At 38.3% G+C, this 22,699-nt stretch overlaps 1 protein-coding gene across 1 annotated transcript in view; it reads right to left on the bottom strand.

Annotated features, from left to right (window-relative positions):
* EXOC2 (exocyst complex component 2) overlaps positions 1-22,699 on the bottom strand; it is a 316,653-nt gene that overhangs the window by 134,462 nt on the left and 159,492 nt on the right. The window contains exons 11-14 of the mRNA XM_077492106.1: positions 20,370-20,495; positions 18,278-18,402; positions 1,023-1,091; positions 505-662 (exon numbers count right to left, since the gene is read on the bottom strand). Coding sequence (XP_077348232.1) covers positions 505-662; positions 1,023-1,091; positions 18,278-18,402; positions 20,370-20,495 — 478 coding nt within the window. The remainder of the gene's footprint in view (positions 1-504; positions 663-1,022; positions 1,092-18,277; positions 18,403-20,369; positions 20,496-22,699) is intronic.

Genomic DNA, 22,699 nt, shown 5'->3' with positions numbered 1-22,699 from the left:
TGCACCTCTTTGGACTGAACTCGTAGTAAGCCAGCATATAATACAAAGTGTCTGAACTCCTGGAGTTGAGCTTCAAAGAATAAGGTTATAAAGCACTCACCCTCCAAAAAGAGCCCCAGTTAAATAACAAAAAACAAATAAAAAAAAACTAGTATTTCAGTAATTCAGGCTATGGGCATACAAGTACATGCCAGTTGGCCAGTTTACAGGCACCGTCTTGCAGGCAAGAGTACTGTCTTGTGGGGGTATTTGAGAGCAAAGTTGATCTCCTCTTTTCTGCAAGGGTGCAGAGCTGGGACAAAACTAATGGGCAAAGTGATAGATACTCTTTAATGGGGTCTACTTTTAGTTAATTACAAAATCTTTAAACTGTTGAATGAACATTTAGGCGTACCCTAGAAACGCTTATAAATATGACTAAGGGCACATATACCACTGGTTTGGAGGCCATATTCTCAACAGGAGAAAATATGCCTTTGGTTTCACCTTTTGGCTCTTCATTACCTGAGAGTCTGGACAACATGAGCCAACCAGGGCCCAGACAATTCGGCCTTTAACTCCCAGCCACCGTACTTCTTTAAGTCCTCTTCACTAATAGTAGATTGGATCAAGGCTCCACGGATGAGCTTCACAAGGGACTGCATTACTTCCTGAATCATTTTCTAGAGCAAAAATAGAGAATAAATAGAAAGCTGGAACATAAGCATAATTAGACACCATATTGAAAGACACCAAAATAAGAACAAAGGAGGGATAACACAGAAGTAACTTTACATCACTTTCATCCTTCAAAAACAGAAAAATGGAAAGAGATTACCAAGGCTTAAGTTATATCCCAAGTCATTCTAGTTACATTTTACATATCTGGAATTATTTTGTACTTCATGTGGTAAGACTTAGCTGACCAACATAACACTTTAGTATATTTCAAAACAGCCATAGTAAAAATGTCTTCATTTACACATATTGTTGGAAAGCGCATGTTCATACACCACCAATACACTACAGCACTGTTATCTTACCTTGAAATCATTTGGCCTTTGTTTTACATTTTTTCTCTGTTTTTCCATTTGTCCAGATTTTTCTGCCGTCTAAACAAAAAACAACCCAATGAAAGCTGTAAGTACAAGTGAGCAAAACAAATGAAGGCTAACGTTTTTTTCAGCGTATCCTCTCCATATGCATGAAGTCAAGGTTTCACACTAAAACAAACTGTGAAAGCCATTTAGCTTGCACTTTCCAACACACTCAAAGCTTAATTAGAAAATAAGTTCTTGGTACACTATAGTCATGTGTTCATCATGAGTAATATCAGAACATATATTCTATGAAATGATATATCACTGCTTCGGTAAAAATTTACTCAAAAAAAAAGACACTACATGTTGATTAGTCCAGCCATAGAGCATGCTATATTTTGTAAATGATGCGACACGGCTTGTAACAATTATTCTATGGCCGTAAAAGTCAACCTATACTTCAGCATGTAATACCTTTCCTATAGAGACGAATAACTATTTAAAGAGGAAGTAAACCCTGATGAGTTTATTTCCTCTTTCATTCCCTGCAAAGGTAAAGCATAATGGACTACTATGCATCGTATAGCAGTCCATTATGTGTCACTTACCTGACACAGGAGCCAGCGATGTCACCGCTGTCCCCTGTAGTCCGGCGCATCCATCTTCTCGGTGGGGTCTCGCAGCTCTGCCACTGTCATTCGGCGAAGCTCAGTGTCCCTGCGCGCCGCTGTCTATGGCGCATGCGCCGTAGACAGCGGTGCCTGTCTTTCGGCAAATATCTCCTAAACCGTGTAGGTTTAGGAGATATTTCGTGGACCTACAGGTAAGCCTTAATCTAGGCTTACCTGTAGGTCAAAGTGTGTTGTAAGGGTTTACAACCACTTTAACTGCATATACAAAGCACATAACATAATGAGCTGAAATTGCTGAACGATGAAGAATAATTGTCTTTTAAAATACAGTAATTTTAGATATTTCTGAAAAAGATCAGAGGTCTGATCTCTCACCTGCAATACTTCTGAATTTCACTCTGTGTGTACCCAGCTTAAGAGTACATGGGTGGGAGGGGGCACAAATAAACTAAAATAATGTGGTTGCTTAAGTGTGTACACCCTCTTATAACTGGGGATGTGGCAGTTCTGTGTTCAGAATTAGGCAATCACATTCAAACTCATGTTAAATAGGAGTCAGTACACACCTTCCATCATTTAAAGTGCCTCTGATTAACCCCAAATTAAGTTCAGCTGTTCTAGTAGGTCTTTCCTGACATTTTCTAAGTCACATCCTACAGCAAAAGCCATGGTCCACAGAGAGCTTCCAAAGCATCTCATTGTTAAAAGGTATCAGTCACGAGAAGGGTAAAAAAAGAATTTCCAAGGCATTAGATATAACCATGGAACACAGTGAAGACAGTCATCATCAAGTGGCAAAAATATGGCACACCAGTGACATTAACAAGAACTGGACGTCCCTCTAAAATTGATGAATAGACAGGAAGAAAACTGGTCAGGGAGGCTGTCAAGAGGCCTAGAGCAATATTAAAAGAGCTGCAGGAATATCTGGCAAGTACTGGCTGTGTGGTACAGTGGGGGAAAAAAACGATTTGTTCCCCCCTGTTGATTTTATATGCGTGCCCACTGACAAAAAAATAAATAAAAATGATCGGTCTATAATTTTAATGGTAGGTTTATTTTAACAGCGAAAGTCCAAATAACAAAAATATCCAGAAAAATGCATTTCAAAAAAAGTTATAAATTGATTTATTTATACTGCTGGGGCAGCACAGTGGTGTAGTGGTTAGCACTCTCACCTAGCAGTAAAAAAAGGGTCGCTGGTACGAATCCCAACACTACCTGCCTGGAGTTTGCATGTTCTCCCTGTGCCTGTGTGGGTTTCCTCCGGGTACTCCGGTTTCCTCCCACACTCCAAAGACATGCGTAGGTTAATTGGATTCTGTCCAAAAATGACCCTTGTATATGAAATGGGGACCTTGGATTGTGGGCTCCTTGAGGATGGATGTGAGTGTGCAATGTACAGGGATAGGGACAATTGTAGACACTCACTCAGGTTGAACAGGATGGACTGGTGTCTTTATTCAACCTTACTATGTAATTGGCGCTGTGCGAACAAAAACAATCTGCAAACGTTGCATGCCACAAGCTGGATCAGTTAAGACAGTGATCTGACTTGGATGTGACTTACATTCAAATCCATGGGCTGAAATCATGCCCAAGTTGGAGAAAAGTAGTACAGGGAGTATTTTCAAAGTCGGACCAGTTAAGATGGCTCTTATAGGATTTGGATAATGCCATGCGACTTGTGCTCTGAAAGTCGGACCAGTGTAAACCAGCCCTTAAATGTTAAAAGTGAAGTTGACAAAATACGCAGTTAGCACAGTTTCCTTACTATGGACATGGGTCTCCATAAAATAGCACAGTATTTTTAGGGGGAATTGGAATAGGCTATTTCAGCCACAGAATGTGAAGAATTGCCTTATTACAACAGGTAAAATGCAACAATAGCTACCTTTTGTGAAACAAAAACATGTAATTGCTTACATCGTACTGAGTCAGCCAGGGTTCAAATTCAAAGTAATTAAAAGGAGAGCCTTTGTAACCCAAAACCTACATTTGAGTTAAATGTGATGTTTTAAAACATAAATGTGATGATGCCGTACCTGCCCAAAGTTTGTATTTTCCATCCAGAAAGAGCTGCAGGTCGGATTTTTGCACAGGCAACATCGGAAGTGTTCTATGATGGCAGCACACAGCTACCCACATATCCCATTGCCGATTCAGTAACACAAATAATAAAAGATTCTGGATTACTGCCCTGCCTAGCAGTTCAATCCAGTTGGGCTGTCATTGCAGTCCAAGTACAGTTTGTGTATTTCTGTTGCTGCAATGTTGTACTGGTGTAAGTACTCAGATGACTGCTAATCAGTCAGCTCTCGGTCTGGTCACAGTGGAGAACAACTGCACCCCACTCAGCTCCTCCAGTGTGCACTGGAGTGACAGGCTGGGACAGGGACAAGTGCAGTTCCTGTGACCCAAAACAGTAGTATAGCTAAAAAAGTTCTGGCTATACCGCTCTTTTAACCGATCCAGCCCCGGAAGATTTTCCCCCCTTCCTGACCAGAGCACTTTTTGCGATTCGGCACTGTGTCGCTTTAACTGTCAATTGTGCGGTTGTGTGACGTTGCACGCAAACAAACTTGACGTCCTTTTTCTCCCACAAACAGAACTTTCTTTTGGTGGTATTTGATCACCTCTGCCGTTTTTATTTTTTGCACTATAAACAAAAAAAGAACGTCGATTAAATATCCCCCAAAAATATCTAAAAAAACTATTTTTTCCCTCCAGTTTATGCCGATATGTATTCTACGTATTTTTGGTAAAAAAATAAATAAATAAATAAATTGCAATAAGCATATATTGAATGGTTTGCGCAAAAGTTAGTGTCTAAAAAATAGGGGATAATTTTATGGCATTTTTATTATAATTTTTTTTCTTTTACTAGTAATGGCGGCGATCTGCGATTTTTAATGGGACTGCGACATTATGGCGGACACATCGGACAATTTTGACACATTTTTTGGATCACTGGCATTAATAAAACGATCAATGCTATAAAATGCATTGATTACTATAAAAATGTCACTGGCAGTGGAGGGGTTAACACTAGGGGGCGACCAAGGGGCTGTGTTCCCTGGTATGTGTTCTAACTGAAGGGGGGAGGGGACTGTGTGGGGGAGATGACAGATCGCTGTTCATGCTCTGTATGAACAGACAATCTGTCAGTTTTCCCCTCAGAGAACTGGAAACTGTGTGTTTACACACACAGATCCTGGTTCTTCGTGTCTCAGCGGTGATGAGCGTGACCGCCAGGCACTCGCATTGGCTCGGTGGGGCGTGAGTGGCCACAGGCGAAGCGACTTTATATTTAACGTCGTTTCACCCAGCCATGCCATTCTGCCTCAGTACAACTGTGATGGCTGGTCGGCAAGTGGATAAAGACCTAGTGTATTAACATGATTTTACCAAGAAATAGAATTACTTCTATTCTTTTTTTTCCTAGTAGAGGACAGGAGAAGAAAATTAAAAGCCCTGACAGTTTATTTTTTATTGACTGTGTCTAAACTAAACCTCCATAAATGAAGCTAATGCCAAAAAGCAAAATCAGGGGGGAGTGGTGGAAAGAAGGAAGAGGGAGAAAGAGGGCAGCCAGGGAGAGTACAAATACACACGCCTTTATTTCCTCCCTTTCTCCTCCCTCTTCCTTCTTTCCACCACACTTCCCCTGCTTTTGCTTGTGGGCATTAGCTTCATTTGTCATGATTATCATTTTTTTGAACTGGGAATTGGAGTTTTCATTCTTCTCCCTTTGCATAGCTCATAGGCTTCCCGGGCCTTTTATGTGGGCTCTAAACTTTATGTCATCCTTTGCCATATATCATCTGCTGACCAGGTCCTGCAAGCCTGCTTTGTTAGATGCTTTGGAGGGCCTTGATGATGCTTGAATATGGCAAAGAAGCTCCCATGCAAGGTTTTTATTGCTTGCACACAATTAACACCAATATTACAAGATCTTTTCGCAGTTTTGTTCTGAAAGATAACAGTGTTAAGGCCCCTTCCACACTTGTACGACTTGTCCTACGATTTGGGACTGCAATGTCGCATGACAAGTCGTTCCCCATGATTTCCAATAAAAACCATTCATGTTCGTATGACTTCAAGTCATGCTGACTTCAAAGTAGTCTCTGCACTACTTTGGTCCGACTTTGATGAGAGTTACACAGGCATTTCCCGAAATCGCGTTGAAGGGGACCTGAGGCCCGGTTCACACTGGTACGACAAACGCTCCGACATTGCGAGCTTATGTTGCATGATGTGTGAAAATCAATGTTTCCCTATGGGAGCCGTCTTAACTGGTCTGACACAAGTCGGTCCGACTTTGAAAATGCTCCCTGCACCACTTTGGTCCGACTTTGATCCTACTTCAGCCCACTGAATATCACTGAAGTCGGATCGCTGTCTTAACTGATCCGACTTTAGCATTAGACTTGTGCTCTGATCATCTTGAAGGGGAACTCCACGGCAAATAACGCTGTGTGGGCTCCCTGCCCCCAAATTCATACCAGACCCTTATCCGAGCACGCAGCCCAGTAGGTCAGGAAAGGGGGTTGGGACGAGCGAGCGCCACCAACCCCCCTGAACCGTACCAGGCCGTATGCCCTCAACATGGGGGGTGGGTGCTTTGGGGCAGGGGGAGCCTCCTCCCAATGACAACCCTAGCCTTTGATTGCTGGGGTCTGCGGGTGGGGGCTTATTGGAATCTGGAAGCCCTCTTTAACAAGGGGGCCCCAGATCCCGCCTCCCATCCTATGTGAATGAGTTCTGAGTACATTGTACCCCTACCTATTCAGTTAAAAAGTGTCAAAAATAAAACACAGTACACAGGTTTTTAAAGCAATTTATTAAGCAGCTGGTGTCTCTTCTGACTTCTTCTCCCTTCTCCGGCTCTTTTCCATTCTTTCCGGTTCTTCTCCTGGGTCTCCTCCCTCATTTGCCGGGTCTTCTCCACTGTCTTCTCTCTTTGTTCTTCTTCCGATGTTGACTCAACGCTCTCTCCCGCTCTAATGCAGGGTGCGTGGTGTGCCACTACTTATATTGGCATGGGGCAGGGTCACCGTGTGATGTCATCTGGAGGCCCTGACCCTTATGACATCACCGCCGGGGCATGGTGGGCGGTGACATAATAAGAGGCGTGCCTCTGGTGACCCCATGCCAATATAAGGAGTGGCACACCACGCACCCAGCATTAGAGCGGGAGAGAGCATTGAGTCAACATCGGAAGAAGAACAGAGGGATAAGACAGCGGCAAAGACCCACCAAAAGAGCAAGAATATAGTGCAGAAGACCCAGCAAAGGCAGAAGACAAGAACCAGAGAGAGGGCTAAGAAATCAGAAGACATCAGTGGAGAAGACCCGGAGAGGGGAGAAGAACTTGCAGAGGTAGAAGATGTCAGCGGAGGAGGCAGAAGAGCTGGAGAGGTGAGAAGAGATCGGAAGAGACGGAGCTGCATTAACAAATTACTTTAAAAACATGTGTAATGTGTTTTATTTTTGACACTTTTTTTTAGGTGAATGGGTAGGGGTACAATGTACCCCATACTCATTCACATAGGGTAGGGGGGGCCAGATCTGGGGGTCTCCAGACTCTGATAAGACCCACACTTGCAGACCCCAACAACCAATGGTCAGGGTTGTCGGGAAGATGCCCTTGTCCTCATCAAAATGCGGACAAGGTGCTTTGGGGCCCCCACTGCTCCATAACCCCCACCCCCCATGGTTGAGGGCAGGTATATTGCAGTGTAACAATCCTTAAATGTGGTGCATTATTTTTTTTCTTTTTCTAGGATTTCATTTTTTATTTTTGGAGGATGATCTGGCCAGTAACCCACTTATTGTCTTACTGTGTTTCCACTCTGGATGGAGGAGCACCAGAGATACCTTTGGACAACAGAATTGACAATCTTGGGAGAAGGTAGTGTCAGATGAACTAATAGATTTAGATGGGCTTAACTAAAAAATGAAGGCTGAGCTCCAACGATCACGTAATAAGGAGTTAATGTTTTTTTTCCTGTTTGGGAAAAGGGTTTTACATGCATACATAAATAATAGTTGATCATTATGAGCACCTCTATCAGTAGTAAATGGTTTGTCACAACCCTCTGTTATGTTTTGGAGAGCTTGGCGTAAAGGAAGTTGAAAAATAACAGGATCAGCAGCTGAAAGTAAAAGGAAAAAAGCCTAAACTAATGCAACCACCACATCTAAGAATTGGTAAGCAGCAATATAATAAATATTTGTTTTTGGGATGATTATGGCTTTAAGCTCAAGTCCTGGCAAACACATTTTACTGATTATAGATATAGCAGAGAAAGCATCAGAACCACTGTAAATTTTTACCTGCTGTGGACCATTGGAGAGAATTCCCACTTACTGTCCTTTTATGGGGGTTTGAAGAAAAATTGAGGGGACAGAGACGGCTTGTTTTTTTTTTTGTAAAGCAGAGTAAAGGGCAAAAACCTTTGTTAACTTTTTACTGCTGTCTGTGTCCCCACTGGGGACTTTCCCTCATTTCCTGATGACTGATATCAGACAGAACAAAAAAACAAGTGAAAATCTCATAAGGCCTAAGATAGTACATCTAGGTGTTCCAACATCTCCTTGTTTAACTATTTCCTAGTTAAAGTTAACTGTATGAAACAGATTTTCTTTAAGACCCTGCGCCAAGTGTGCGTGTTGCCCTACATTTACAAAGTGTAGCTCAGATTTGTTAAAGATTTCTAGCATCCGCATCTCTGTAGATACAGTAGATCTAATTTGCAGAGCTGTCTTCGGTGTGCATTTTTTTTTATTCTGTTGCGCGTAAAAGGTGAACAGAGGTTATTAAAGTCCCGTCGTGCATTGGACCCAAGACCGCAGATGCTTGAAGAAGCCAGAAAAGCTTAGATGCAAGGTTTTTATTGTTTGCAGATGCTTAACACCTATACCACAAGATCTCCTGTGGGTCTGCTGAAATCTAACAAATCACCAACTGGTACTGTATATGCAGCAATATTTACTCGCAACTTAAAGTGGTATTAACCAGTTAAGCCGCGGACCATTTTGCAGCTAAAGGACCAGGCCACTTTTTGCGATTCGGCACTGTGTCACTTTAACTGACAATTGCGCAATCATGCGACGTGTCTCCCAAATAGAGCTTTCTTTTGGTGTTATTTGATCACCTCTGTGGTTTTTATTTTTTGCGCTATAAACAAAAATAGAGCGACAATTTTGAAAAAAAAAAATGCAATATTTTTTGCTATAATAAATATCCCCAAAAATTATATAAAAAAAAACATTTTTTTCCCTCAGTTTCAGCCGATACGTATTCTTCTACATATTTTTGGTAAAAAAAAAAAAAAAAAAAAAATCGCAATAAGCGTTTATTGATTGCTTTACGCAAAAGTTATAGTGTCTACAAAATAGGGGATAGCATTTTTATTAATATATTTTTTTTTATTACTAGTAATGGCAGTGGTCAGCGATTTTTATTGTGACTGTGACATTATGGTGGACACGTCAGACAATTTTGACACATTTTTGGGACCACTGGAATTAATACAGCGAACAATGCATTGAGTACTGTAAAAATGTCACTGGCAGTGAAGGGGTTAACACTAGGGGCCAGTGAAGGGGTTAAGTGTGACCTAATATGTGTTTCTTACTGTTGGGGGGTGGGCGTGGATTGGCTTGTGACATCACTGATAGTCGTTCCCTATGACAGGGAACAGACGATCAGTGACAGGCAACTAGGAAGCACGGGGAAAGGTTTGTTTACACTTACCTCTCCCCATTGTTCAGCTCTGTGAACCGATCGCAGGACACTGGCGGCGATGGGGTCCCGCGGCCACGGAGCTCAGGACCGGGTCGCGAGTGCGCCTCCAGTGGCGCGCAAGCAACCCACGGCTGGGCTCTTAAAAGCCAAAGTACCTGTATGTGCTTGTGCCCAGCTGTGCCATTCTGCCCACGTATATCGGCGTGAGGTGGTCCTTAAGTGGTTAATCACAAAATAATTAAAAAAGAGTCCTGCGCAAATAATGCCACAAAAAATAAATAATGTATAAAAATGTGAAGAAAACAAGAGTCAATGTAAATATTTCAAAAATAAACACACCAATAGTGTAAGTGTGTAGTGAAAAAGCACTGGAGAAAGAACAGGACCAAATGTTCCAAAAGATCAGGCTCCCAGAACTCTCACCTCAGAGATGGAATAATAAGGCAAAAGAAAGTAATTCCCATGGACTTCTCCTTCACTTCTCTGTGCACAATCATCAAATGGTATAAACTTCTACCACTAGAGGGCCGACTCAATCTCTTATGAGTAATGCTGCAGCATATGTATCCTCGTGGTATGAAACTTAAAGAAAACACAGAGGGGAAGGGGGAAGGGAGAGAAAAAGGGGACTCCAATAGTGTAGTGGTTTCCAAAACTGAACAAATTTATTTAAGAGAAAGCAAATGGACTCTCACATTTAAAAAGAAAATATCAAACAGAAAGATCTGGCGTGTACAGCCAGTCTTACGCTCGTTCCGGTATTCCTACGGCCACTCCCTACGCGTTACGTCACCACGTGACTTCTTCATGGGGATGACGCTAGACCGTTCGTAACGTACTTATATACGAGAAAACCGGAAACGATCGGACCGGAAACGTCCGAACGACCATTTTGAAAGAGGTAAAAAGCGTCCGAACGACCATTTTGGAAGAGGTAAAAACAGACATATTGGCCGGATGTAGAAACTCCGCCATCTTGCTCCTCCAAAATGATGAAAGGGAAGTGTATGTACACCACCATTTTAGACCGGAAATGATTCCTTGGCCATTTTAATACAATATGGTGTACAAAAAAATATGCATTCTCCCTTTAAAGAGCAAAAAGGATCCGAACACAATATAAAATCCGAACGAAATATAAATACTACAAAAAAGCCTAAAAATCGAAAAATAATAAAATTAAAAAATAATTGAAAAATAATATATATCCAGTAATTTATATTGAGATCATCAAAAAGTTATATATAAAAACCGCAATAGACATGAATGTATAAATAGCATAATATACAAAATAGGAATATATAAACCATGTGGATAAGGAATAAAATATCCTAGGGATTTAAAATATTCCGTCACCGTATAGAAAATGTATATATATATATATAATATAAATAGCGGCAATAAATAAAATATTTAAAAATATTTAAAAAAATATAAAAAATATGTAAAAATAGTAGATATAGTCAAATATCACTCAGACTGTTCACCAATTCAAGTGCCAAAAAATACTGGCATACCGGAAATAGAGCAAGACTTTACATGAAATATCCCATCATAATAAAAATGTATACAGTATAATGCATAAAAAATATTTAAAAATTATTTAAAAAACAGTTAAGATCAAAATCAACATTTAAACCATCAGGATAAAAAGATCTCATAGTAAAAATCCACCTAGATTCCTTCTGACTGATGGTTCTAATTTTATGGCTACCCCTCCATGAAGGATTAAATCTTTCAATACCCCAGAATTCTAAATGGGAAGGGTCCCTATTGTGAACTTGATCGAAATGTCTGGAGACACTGTGTTGTGGAAAGCCCTTTATGATATTCTGTATATGTTCTTTTAGTCTTACTTTAAGTGCTCTTTTTGTTCTTCCAATGTATTGTAATTTACAACTACATTGTAAACAATATACCACGCCTTCTGTATGGCATCCAATAAAATCACGTATCTTATGTGTTTCTCCGGTAATAGTACTAGTAAAATCAGATCTTTTATTCTGAAATTTCTTGGCATGTCGACATGTGAAGCAATTCTTGCAAGGATAAAAGCCTTTTCCAGTAAAAAAAGTAAAATCTCTTTTAGGGGGTGGATCAACTACGGATTTGGCTATAATATCTCTCAACGTGGGAGCCCTTTTAAAAATAATATTTGGTTTTTGCGGCAAGAGTTTGCCCAGATCTTTATCTTTCTTCAATATGTGCCAATGTCGACTTAACAAACGGGAGATTTCTTTGTGTTGTACATTATAATCCAATATAATCGAAGGTACTTCTGGATTACTTTTAATTTTGTTCTTACTGTTGTTTTCAAGCATCTTGAACCTATCCATACTTTTAACATGTTCAATTTCTTTTCTTATAAAGGCGTCATCATATCCTTTTTCTTTGAATCTGGTAGCAATTAAATCAGCTTGTTCTAGATAATCATCAATTTTGCTACAGTTTCTTCTAATTCGAACCAATTGTCCTTTGGGTATATTAAACAACCATGGCTTAAAGTGGCAGCTGTTGATGGAAATATAACTATTAGCATCAACGTTTTTAAAATGCGTTTTCGTGATAATCTTATTTTTATCCAGGGAAATATCTAAGTCTAGAAAATTAATTCTATTATTGTGTATTTTCCATTCTAAATGGATGTTTTTGTCATTCACATTTAGTTTTGTTAAATATTTCTCTAGAGCATCTTGGTTACCATTCCATACTATGATGATGTCATCAATATACCTTTGATAAAAAGTTAGCTCTGCTGGTGTGTTTTTGTATATGGCATCTTCTTCCCAATAGGCCATAAATGCATTTGCAACACTGGGCGCAAATTTAGCGCCCATAGCTATCCCTATAACCTGTCTATAATAAGTTTGATTATGCCAGAAAAAATTGTGTTTTAGGCAAAAATCCAAACATTTGATCAGAAACTTCCGTTGTTGGCAGCTTAATGTAGTGAAGGTTCTCAAAAGCCATTTAATAGCAGAACATGCTTCATGATGTGCAACAATAGTGTATAAGGAAGAGACATCTGCAGTGGCCAGCAAAAGTTCTTCCTTCTAAAACAGATACAGTTTCTAGTAATTGAAGTGTGTGTTTTGTATCTTTAAGGTATGCTTTAGTCTTCTGTATGGCTGGTTGAATAAAAAAATCTAGATATTCTCCCAATCTGGAAGTGAGAGAATCGATGCTATTCACGATCGGTCTGCCGGGTGGGTTATCTCTATTTTTATGTATCTTTGGAATCATATATATAATAGGTACTCTGCATGATTCAGGAAGAAGATATTTGCTTTCTCTTTTACTTAAAATAGCTTTCTTACTTCCTAAATGAATTACCTGTTCCAATTCCTTTTTATATTTCGTGGTAGGATTACCCAAAAGTTTGGTATATATATTGCTGTCTTGTAATTGCCGATCCATCTCATCTAAGTAGGATTTTTTTGATTGTATAACGACTGTGCCTCCCTTGTCAGCCGGCCGAACAACAATATCTTTTCTTTGTGTCAATGTTTTAATACCTTTTTTAATGTATCCTGGATCGGAAACTTTTTTGATCTTCATGGTATATATATCATCCAACACAAGTTTTTTGAAAACTTCGACATGTTGATTACCACTGACTTGTGGATTAAAAACTGAATTATTGCGTAAAGTGCTAAATTGTGCAGGATTAGGTTCATTTGCTGTAATAGTATTGGATTTAATAGGATTATTCATAATGTACTTTTTGATGTTGATTTTTCTAATGTATTTTTGGATGCCAATGTACGTGTCAAATTTGTTCAAATTTTTTGTGGGGGCAAATTTGAGACCTTTATCAAGAACGGCTAATTCTTCTGGGGAAATGGGAGTATCGCTCAAATTGACAACTCCTTCTCCAATCATTCTCTTTTTCGTTTGGATTCTCTTTCCCGCTCTGCAGCCTCTCTTCGTTCTGGGCTGTTCCGTATTCTTTCGTTTTCTGTTCTTCTTATGGGGGAGTGATACGGTTCACTCCCCCATAAGAAGAACAGAAAACGAAAGAATACAGAACAGCCCAGAACGAAGAGAGGCTGCAGAGCGGGAAAGAGAATCCAAACGAAAAAGAGAATGATTGGAGAAGGAGTTGTCAATTTGAGCGATACTCCCATTTCCCCAGAAGAATTAGCCGTTCTTGATAAAGGTCTCAAATTTGCCCCCACAAAAAATTTGAACAAATTTGACACGTACATTGGCATCCAAAAATACATTAGAAAAATCAACATCAAAAAGTACATTATGAATAATCCTATTAAATCCAATACTATTACAGCAAATGAACCTAATCCTGCACAATTTAGCACTTTACGCAATAATTCAGTTTTTAATCCACAAGTCAGTGGTAATCAACATGTCGAAGTTTTCAAAAAACTTGTGTTGGATGATATATATACCATGAAGATCAAAAAAGTTTCCGATCCAGGATACATCAAAAAAGGTATTAAAACATTGACACAAAGAAAAGATATTGTTGTTCGGCCGGCTGACAAGGGAGGCGCAGTCGTTATACAATCAAAAAAATCCTACTTAGATGAGATGGATCGGCAATTACAAGACAGCAATACATATACCAAACTTTTGGGTAATCCTACCACGAAATATAAAAAGGAATTGGAACAGGTAATTCATTTAGGAAGTAAGAAAGCTATTTTAAGTAAAAGAGAAAGCAAATATCTTCTTCCTGAATCATGCAGAGTACCTATTATATATATGATTCCAAAGATACATAAAAATAGAGATAACCCACCCGGCAGACCGATCGTGAATAGCATCGATTCTCTCACTTCCAGATTGGGAGAATATCTAGATTTTTTTATTCAACCAGCCATACAGAAGACTAAAGCATACCTTAAAGATACAAAACACACACTTCAATTACTAGAAACTGTATCTGTTTTAGAAGGAAGAACTTTTGCTGGCCACTGCAGATGTCTCTTCCTTATACACTATTGTTGCACATCATGAAGCATGTTCTGCTATTAAATGGCTTTTGAGAACCTTCACTACATTAAGCTGCCAACAACGGAAGTTTCTGATCAAATGTTTGGATTTTTGCCTAAAACACAATTTTTTCTGGCATAATCAAACTTATTATAGACAGGTTATAGGGATAGCTATGGGCGCTAAATTTGCGCCCAGTGTTGCAAATGCATTTATGGCCTATTGGGAAGAAGATGCCATATACAAAAACACACCAGCAGAGCTAACTTTTTATCAAAGGTATATTGATGACATCATCATAGTATGGAATGGTAACCAAGATGCTCTAGAGAAATATTTAACAAAACTAAATGTGAATGACAAAAACATCCATTTAGAATGGAAAATACACAATAATAGAATTAATTTTCTAGACTTAGATATTTCCCTGGATAAAAATAAGATTATCACGAAAACGCATTTTAAAAACGTTGATGCTAATAGTTATATTTCCATCAACAGCTGCCACTTTAAGCCATGGTTGTTTAATATACCCAAAGGACAATTGGTTCGAATTAGAAGAAACTGTAGCAAAATTGATGATTATCTAGAACAAGCTGATTTAATTGCTACCAGATTCAAAGAAAAAGGATATGATGACGCCTTTATAAGAAAAGAAATTGAACATGTTAAAAGTATGGATAGGTTCAAGATGCTTGAAAACAACAGTAAGAACAAAATTAAAAGTAATCCAGAAGTACCTTCGATTATATTGGATTATAATGTACAACACAAAGAAATCTCCCGTTTGTTAAGTCGACATTGGCACATATTGAAGAAAGATAAAGATCTGGGCAAACTCTTGCCGCAAAAACCAAATATTATTTTTAAAAGGGCTCCCACGTTGAGAGATATTATAGCCAAATCCGTGGTTGATCCACCCCCTAAAAGAGATTTTACTTTTTTTACTGGAAAAGGCTTTTATCCTTGCAAGAATTGCTTCACATGTCGACATGCCAAGAAATTTCAGAATAAAAGATCTGATTTTACTAGTACTATTACCGGAGAAACACATAAGATACGTGATTTTATTGGATGCCATACAGAAGGCGTGGTATATTGTTTACAATGTAGTTGTAAATTACAATACATTGGAAGAACAAAAAGAGCACTTAAAGTAAGACTAAAAGAACATATACAGAATATCATAAAGGGCTTTCCACAACACAGTGTCTCCAGACATTTCGATCAAGTTCACAATAGGGACCCTTCCCATTTAGAATTCTGGGGTATTGAAAGATTTAATCCTTCATGGAGGGGTAGCCATAAAATTAGAACCATCAGTCAGAAGGAATCTAGGTGGATTTTTACTATGAGATCTTTTTATCCTGATGGTTTAAATGTTGATTTTGATCTTAACTGTTTTTTAAATAATTTTTAAATATTTTTTATGCATTATACTGTATACATTTTTATTATGATGGGATATTTCATGTAAAGTCTTGCTCTATTTCCGGTATGCCAGTATTTTTTGGCACTTGAATTGGTGAACAGTCTGAGTGATATTTGACTATATCTACTATTTTTACATATTTTTTATATTTTTTTAAATATTTTTAAATATTTTATTTATTGCCGCTATTTATATTATATATATACATTTTCTATACGGTGACGGAATATTTTAAATCCCTAGGATATTTTATTCCTTATCCACATGGTTTATATATTCCTATTTTGTATATTATGCTATTTATACATTCATGTCTATTGCGGTTTTTATATATAACTTTTTGATGATCTCAATATAAATTACTGGATATATATTATTTTTCAATTTTATTATTTTTCGATTTTTAGGCTTTTTTGTAGTATTTATATTTCGTTCGGATTTTATATTGTGTTCGGATCCTTTTTGCTCTTTAAAGGGAGAATGCATATTTTTTTGTACACCATATTGTATTAAAATGGCCAAGGAATCATTTCCGGTGTACATACACTTCCCTTTCATCATTTTGGAGGAGCAAGATGGCGGAGTTTCTACATCCGGCCAATATGTCTGTTTTTACCTCTTCCAAAATGGTCGTTCGGACGCTTTTTACCTCTTTCAAAATGGTCGTTCGGACGTTTCCGGTCCGATTGTTTCCGGTTTTCTCGTATACAAGTACGTTACGAACGGTCTGGCGTCATCCCCATGAAGAAGTCACGTGGTGACGTAACGCATAGGGAGTGGCCGTAGGAATACCGGAACGAGCGTAAGACTGGCTGTACACGCCAGATCTCTTTCTGTTTGATATTTTCTTTTTAAATGTGAGAGTCCATTTGCTTTCTCTTAAATAAATTTGTTCAGTTTTGGAAACCACTACACTATTGGAGTCCCCTTTTTCTCTCCCTTCCCCCTTCCCCTCTGTGTTTTCTTTAAGTTTCATACCACGAGGATACATATGCTGCAGCATTACTCATAAGAGATTGAGTCGGCCCTCTAGTGGTAGAAGTTTATACCATTTGATGATTGTGCACAGAGAAGTGAAGGAGAAGTCCATGGGAATTACTTTCTTTTGCCTTATTATTCCATCTCTGAGGTGAGAGTTCTGGGAGCCTGATCTTTTGGAACATTTGGTCCTGTTCTTTCTCCAGTGCTTTTTCACTACACACTTACACTATTGGTGTGTTTATTTTTGAAATATTTACATTGACTCTTGTTTTCTTCACATTTTTATACATTATTTATTTTTTGTGGCATTATTTGCGCAGGACTCTTTTTTAATTATTCAAGTGATAGTTTGTGTTTACTATTTTGTCCCGCTGCATTTTCTGTTTCATTTAGTAGCACTTGCACTTTTGTTATTCCACAGATTGTTACATTATATTTTGTTATGCACGTAGATTTATTTCACGTCTAGTACATAGTGGCGCGAGGGTCCATTTTACATAATCACAAAATAAAAAATTTAATTATATATTGCATCATACCAATCATTTAATGTGGTGACCACATTCGTTTTATTTAGGCTTTCTTTTCACCTGGTGATCTGGCCAGTAGCACATTTCCTGTCTTGAGAACTTCCAATCTAGAGACATTTTTGGACAGCAACATTGCCAATCTGGGCATAGGGTAGTGTTAGATGCAGTAGCAGAATTTGATGGACTACAACAATGTTTTTTTTTTTCCCCCCCTTTTGAGGTATAGGTTATACATAAATGAATAAAAGCTAACCATTGTAAGCACCCTGTTAGTACTAAATGGTTTGTCTCAACTCTCTAATTGTCACTTTTGCTGGACAGCTTGGTCTAGGAAAGGAAGTTGAAAACGAAGAGACTTGCTGGCAAGATCAACAGATGAAAATAAAGGGAAAAAAACTAAAAGAAACAAATGTAGCCACCACATTTAGGAATTGGTAAACTGTAGTAGAATACATTTTTGTTCTTGGGTTTAATGGACACTCAGAGTTTAGTATGAGAAAATAACTGTTGGTTTTAGAAAGTAGGTTGTAAACAGAATATTGAAACCAGAACAATTCATGATTCAAGAAAAAAACTCAGTAGGCAATGTAACCCTTTTCTGCACAGACATAACTAAACTATTCTGTGGTTAGTCCAACGAATTCACTTTTTGACTTCATGACTTAAAAAGGATGCAGCACAGGTATCAGTTACAACTGAAAACGGTCTTTATAAACTGATATGTACATGCGTGTTACTTTTTTTTGCATAGGACTGCTTTTCATAGCTTAGTCTATTTCGCAATGATTCAACGTAGTCTATGGTTGCTACTGGTAACCTGGAACACACATTAAAAAGGAAATGTTGAAACAGTTTACACCCTTTTGTAATTAAAGGTGCTACACACTGAAATGTGGTTCTTAGGTGAATGGGGATTTAAAGCAACACTTTTGGCAAGAGAGGCAAAATGCTTATATGATGTTGGTGGCCTTTACCTCACTAAATAGACTTCCATTCAAATATGATATCCAGAGTTTCCAAAAGTTCGGAAGCTGCCCGACAACCACCTTTGTTAGCTTTTCCACAAACTCTGCCTGATGTGGTGTTTTATATCTCAGAGCTGAGAAAAGGAAAAACAAATACAGCTTACATACAAAGTAATAATCAATAAGTACATTTAAAGGTCGTATATATTGCTGAATATTCATAGACACAAAGACCATCAAGAACACAATACTAACAATCAATTATTACTCACTAATCAATTTTATACCAGTAGTTTGTTGAAAGACCCAAAGAAGATAGCTAGATTCTGTATATGGTTTACTACATACAGTACTTCATAATTGTAAAGTCCATGTGACACCTCCTTACACTTTAGGCAGCCATTACGTGGGTGATATTAATATATGGGAGAACATAATACTCACATGCTATAAAATGTCTACTTCCACTGCATATGTATGTAGGTCGTATGAAGGGGTGGCAACAATTCCAAAAAAACACACAGATCTTTTAATATTTTTTAAGCAACCTATAAATTATGGGTTGAGGGAAAGAAAATTGCTTGATTCCTCCATCAGCATAGTCAGTGTTGATAGGGGAATCCCTCCCGCTGTGCTGTTATATTCTGACGGCAGGAGGTTTCCCTGCCATTAGAATACAATGATCACTGCAGGCGGTAGTTGCAGCTAGTGATCGCATGGAAAAAAAAAACAACAGGCTGGTTGTACTGAAGTGATAGATCCACTTTAGTACAACCTGCCTGACCATAGATGGATCAAAATTAGAACTGGCTGAAACTCGATACACAGTACTTATAGCTGCCTGATCAAGTGGGCTCGTTTTGGAAGATACTAAAAGCTATGTTTTTTTTTTTTTATTAAATTAGTTATTTGGACAGAGGTTAGTTAATGTGACACAGACGTTACCAACTAATTTTGGGGGGAGGGGGGGGGAGAAACAAAATAAAAAAAAACACCTCTCCATGCGATAGAGTAAAACATAGTACGTGTCCCTTAACCACAGGAACGCCTTCGTAAGCTTTGTGGGAAAACAAATACCAAGAAAGTATTTCCTGTTTTCAGCCTAACACCTCAGACTACAATTTAATTTCAGGAACTGAGCGCTGATAAACATAAGATGTATAAAAGCATAGGGTCCTAGGACATGTTTTTTTTTTTTTTTTTTACTACAAAAGGGCCAGCTCTGATGAAGACATGTATGATGACTACCAATATTATGGCTATTGTGAATGGGTTTTTCTTTACCACAGAGAGGATCTAATATCAGTGCTCTCTCTCTCCCTTGGTGGAAGCTCAAGGTTAATAGTTTCAGATAATCCACAAAGGGTTTGGTGTGTTATTAGCAGCCCTCTTACTAAGGAACACAGTTGTAAGGCTTGCACACATGTCTATGTCCCTGCACTCTCTAAACCATAAAGCACAGGTATACAAATCACCATCAAATTTTTGTTTAACTCAGGACTTTTTATCTTCTGCATTACGCCGAGCTCTCGGCAGATAATTTTAAAGCAAATTAGAGCAGAACGAAACCCTCTCCTCCTTTACAGCCAGGGAAGCTGCCATGTTAGCCTCTGTTTGAGCTGAAGTTGCTATGGTGCTACACGTGACCAGCCATGACACCAGTCATTTGTTGGCCTATCAGTTTGATTGAGATCCAACATAAGCACATTAGGTAACTGTGACAAGATATGCCTTGAATGCAAATGTTTGGGAAAGTTAGATCAGTGGGTTTTGTTTCATTTTAAGGAACTTTTGCTGACTAGGAGGAGAGAGAGAGAGAGAGAGAGAGATCGGTGTTCATACTTTGTATAAACACATGAATCTGTCTCCTCTCCCCTGAGAGAACCTGAGATTCTCGCTCTGTCACAAGCGATCGCAGGTGCCCATAGGTCATCACGCCCACTCGCCACTCGCATCGGCTCCGGCAAACGACGGACTCACACGTGCCTCCTGGTGGTCAAAAGATGAAGTGACGTAGGTTAATCACTGAGCAAAGGACCTGACTGGTTTAGTAGGTAAAGGTTTCAGTTTTACAGAAGACAGTAACCCCATTTAGCCTTACAGTCATTTCGTCCTGATTGGAAGCTGCTTCCTCTCTGAAGTGATGCAGTCTGACTGAGTCGACCAATTGGAGATGGGCGTCCATCGCTGTCTAGGTCAAGCAATGGGCTCTGCAACATTGGATTACCTTTAAATAAACAAATATGGAAAATACAGGTACTTAGCTTTGAAATCTACATTAGCCAATTTTGCACCATATAAATCTAAGAAGCCAAGCGCAGCTTCTCCCATCTATATTTACATCATGTTGGGAACACCTATTCCACTCATCAGTATGTACAATTGTTTGCATTCAAGCATGACACAACTGTACATTCCATTGAAATATACACACACACACACACACACACACACATATATTTATATATGTATATGTATATATATATATATATTTTACACACACATATATAATTTTGGATAGGGTAAAGCTCTGTACACGGGCTGAATGTCGCAAGACAAGGGGCCTTTAAAAAAAAACAGCCGACATTCAGTCCAAGTGTATGTTGGTCTGTCACACGAGCATGCTGGAGAACCAGCTGCCGACCAACTCCCAATCAGTCGGCGGAGCAGATCACTTTACTAACCTTGCATGGTTAGTACAGAGGCAAGTTTTTTTCCGTGCAAACTGCTAGATTGCAAAAAAAACAAAAAAAAACTGTAAACTGTAGTGTGTACCCAGCTTAAGAGAGGGTTATAACCCTTATCAGCTTTTTTTTGCCATCTGTGTCCCTTTGAAAAGATTTCCTTTCACGTCCTGTCCCATAGTCAAAACAGGATGTGAGAGGAAATCCCTCTAAAGTGAAGGCATCCCTGACTGTCACCAGGGTCAACAGAACTAGTGTCCTCATTGAAAGATTTCTCCTCTATTGCTGTTCTGGGGACAACCTCAAATTTATGTTTCCTTCACTCTATTAAAAAAATAAGAATTTTGTCTTTAATTATACTTTTTGGAATGCAAACTATGACATGCACTAAATACATAACATAATAAAATACAGTCAAAATGACCTCTATATTTTCTCAAAATACAAGCCAGATTGTGCACAGATTACAAGTATAAGCTAAAATTACATTACACAGAGACAGCGGCTTAATAGCACACTTACATTTCTTTTTTTTAGACAGTCAATAATAATAAAGTTAATAATAATAATAATAATAATAATGTTATTAATAATAATGTTTCAACTGTTTATGGAAAAAAAAAATCAAGCACACGGGGCTGAAGGAATTGATATAGCATTCTTTCAAACTTTTACACAACCATGTGTAGCAAATGTAAAAGCTGCCAATTTCAAACAGACACAAGATGGTGCTAAAACACAAGTATAAACTAAGGCGCTGGTACAGAAGTCCTCTCTTAAAATGAATGTCCGTGGTAAAATAAAATACATTATGAGTCAAAACTGTGACCCTGTGAATGTCAAACAATTGCATTACATTGCATAGGTTTACAGCATTTAGTTAATATAGTAGTACCATACAGCAAGCTGTAATGCGTATCAGCCACTATGTTTGGCCTCTTTATTAATACTTCTAACTGCTGGAAACATAAAAACAATTCACATTGGATTCAAAAAATTCAGCTTACTCATTTTAGTCTTTACTGTAGTTTTCTGCAAAAAAAAAGTCTTCAAAATAAAAATTAAAACTAGGTAGAATACACCAATTAGGGTACATTCAAACAAGCAATGATTGCAAAAGACACGTTTGAATGCACTTCTATTGGCAGGTAGAAAATCATTATATATATATATTCAAAAGGTGTATTTAGCTGCTTATTTGGAGTTTTAATTGTGTATGATGCAATATTTCAATACCTAATCTATTGTATCTTGTATAACCTGGCAACTGTTTGGGTAAAAAAAAGTCTTAAAGAGTATGTAAACCCGACATTTCATGTCCATGTGCCTGCTGTACCATGTACTAGTATCCTGTTCTCTTTCTACTGCTTCCTTTGTTTGAAATCCATAATGTTCCTGCCAATCCCTCTGCTTTCCTAGTAAAAACTGGCCACACTAAGCAGAACAACATTGTCAGTTCTCTAGCTGTTCTGGGAACTCAGCCTGACATTCACTAATGACCAGACTTGTACCGACACCCTCCCATGCACAGCCATTCACTGGGAAGATAGTATGTGGTTGCTTCTCCTCCCCCCAGCTCTTATGCAGCTGAGAACATGGGTATGTGAAGACTTATAAAAATAAAAAAAAAATAAAAAAAAAGGGTATATCATTTTTTTTATATCTATACACAAATGTTTTCCCTTTCATTTATATGTTAAACTGAATGGGTTGTTTTACAAGGTGATCTTTTACAAATCACTTTAAA

The sequence above is a fragment of the Lithobates pipiens genome, unplaced genomic scaffold (assembly GCF_037356315.1).
Source record: "Lithobates pipiens isolate NorthernLeopardFrog02 unplaced genomic scaffold, aLitPip1_a1.2 Scaffold_19, whole genome shotgun sequence".
Taxonomy (NCBI): domain Eukaryota; kingdom Metazoa; phylum Chordata; class Amphibia; order Anura; family Ranidae; genus Lithobates; species Lithobates pipiens.
Note: the sequence above shows the minus strand (reverse complement) of the source record. Positions and strands in the feature narration are given on the sequence as shown.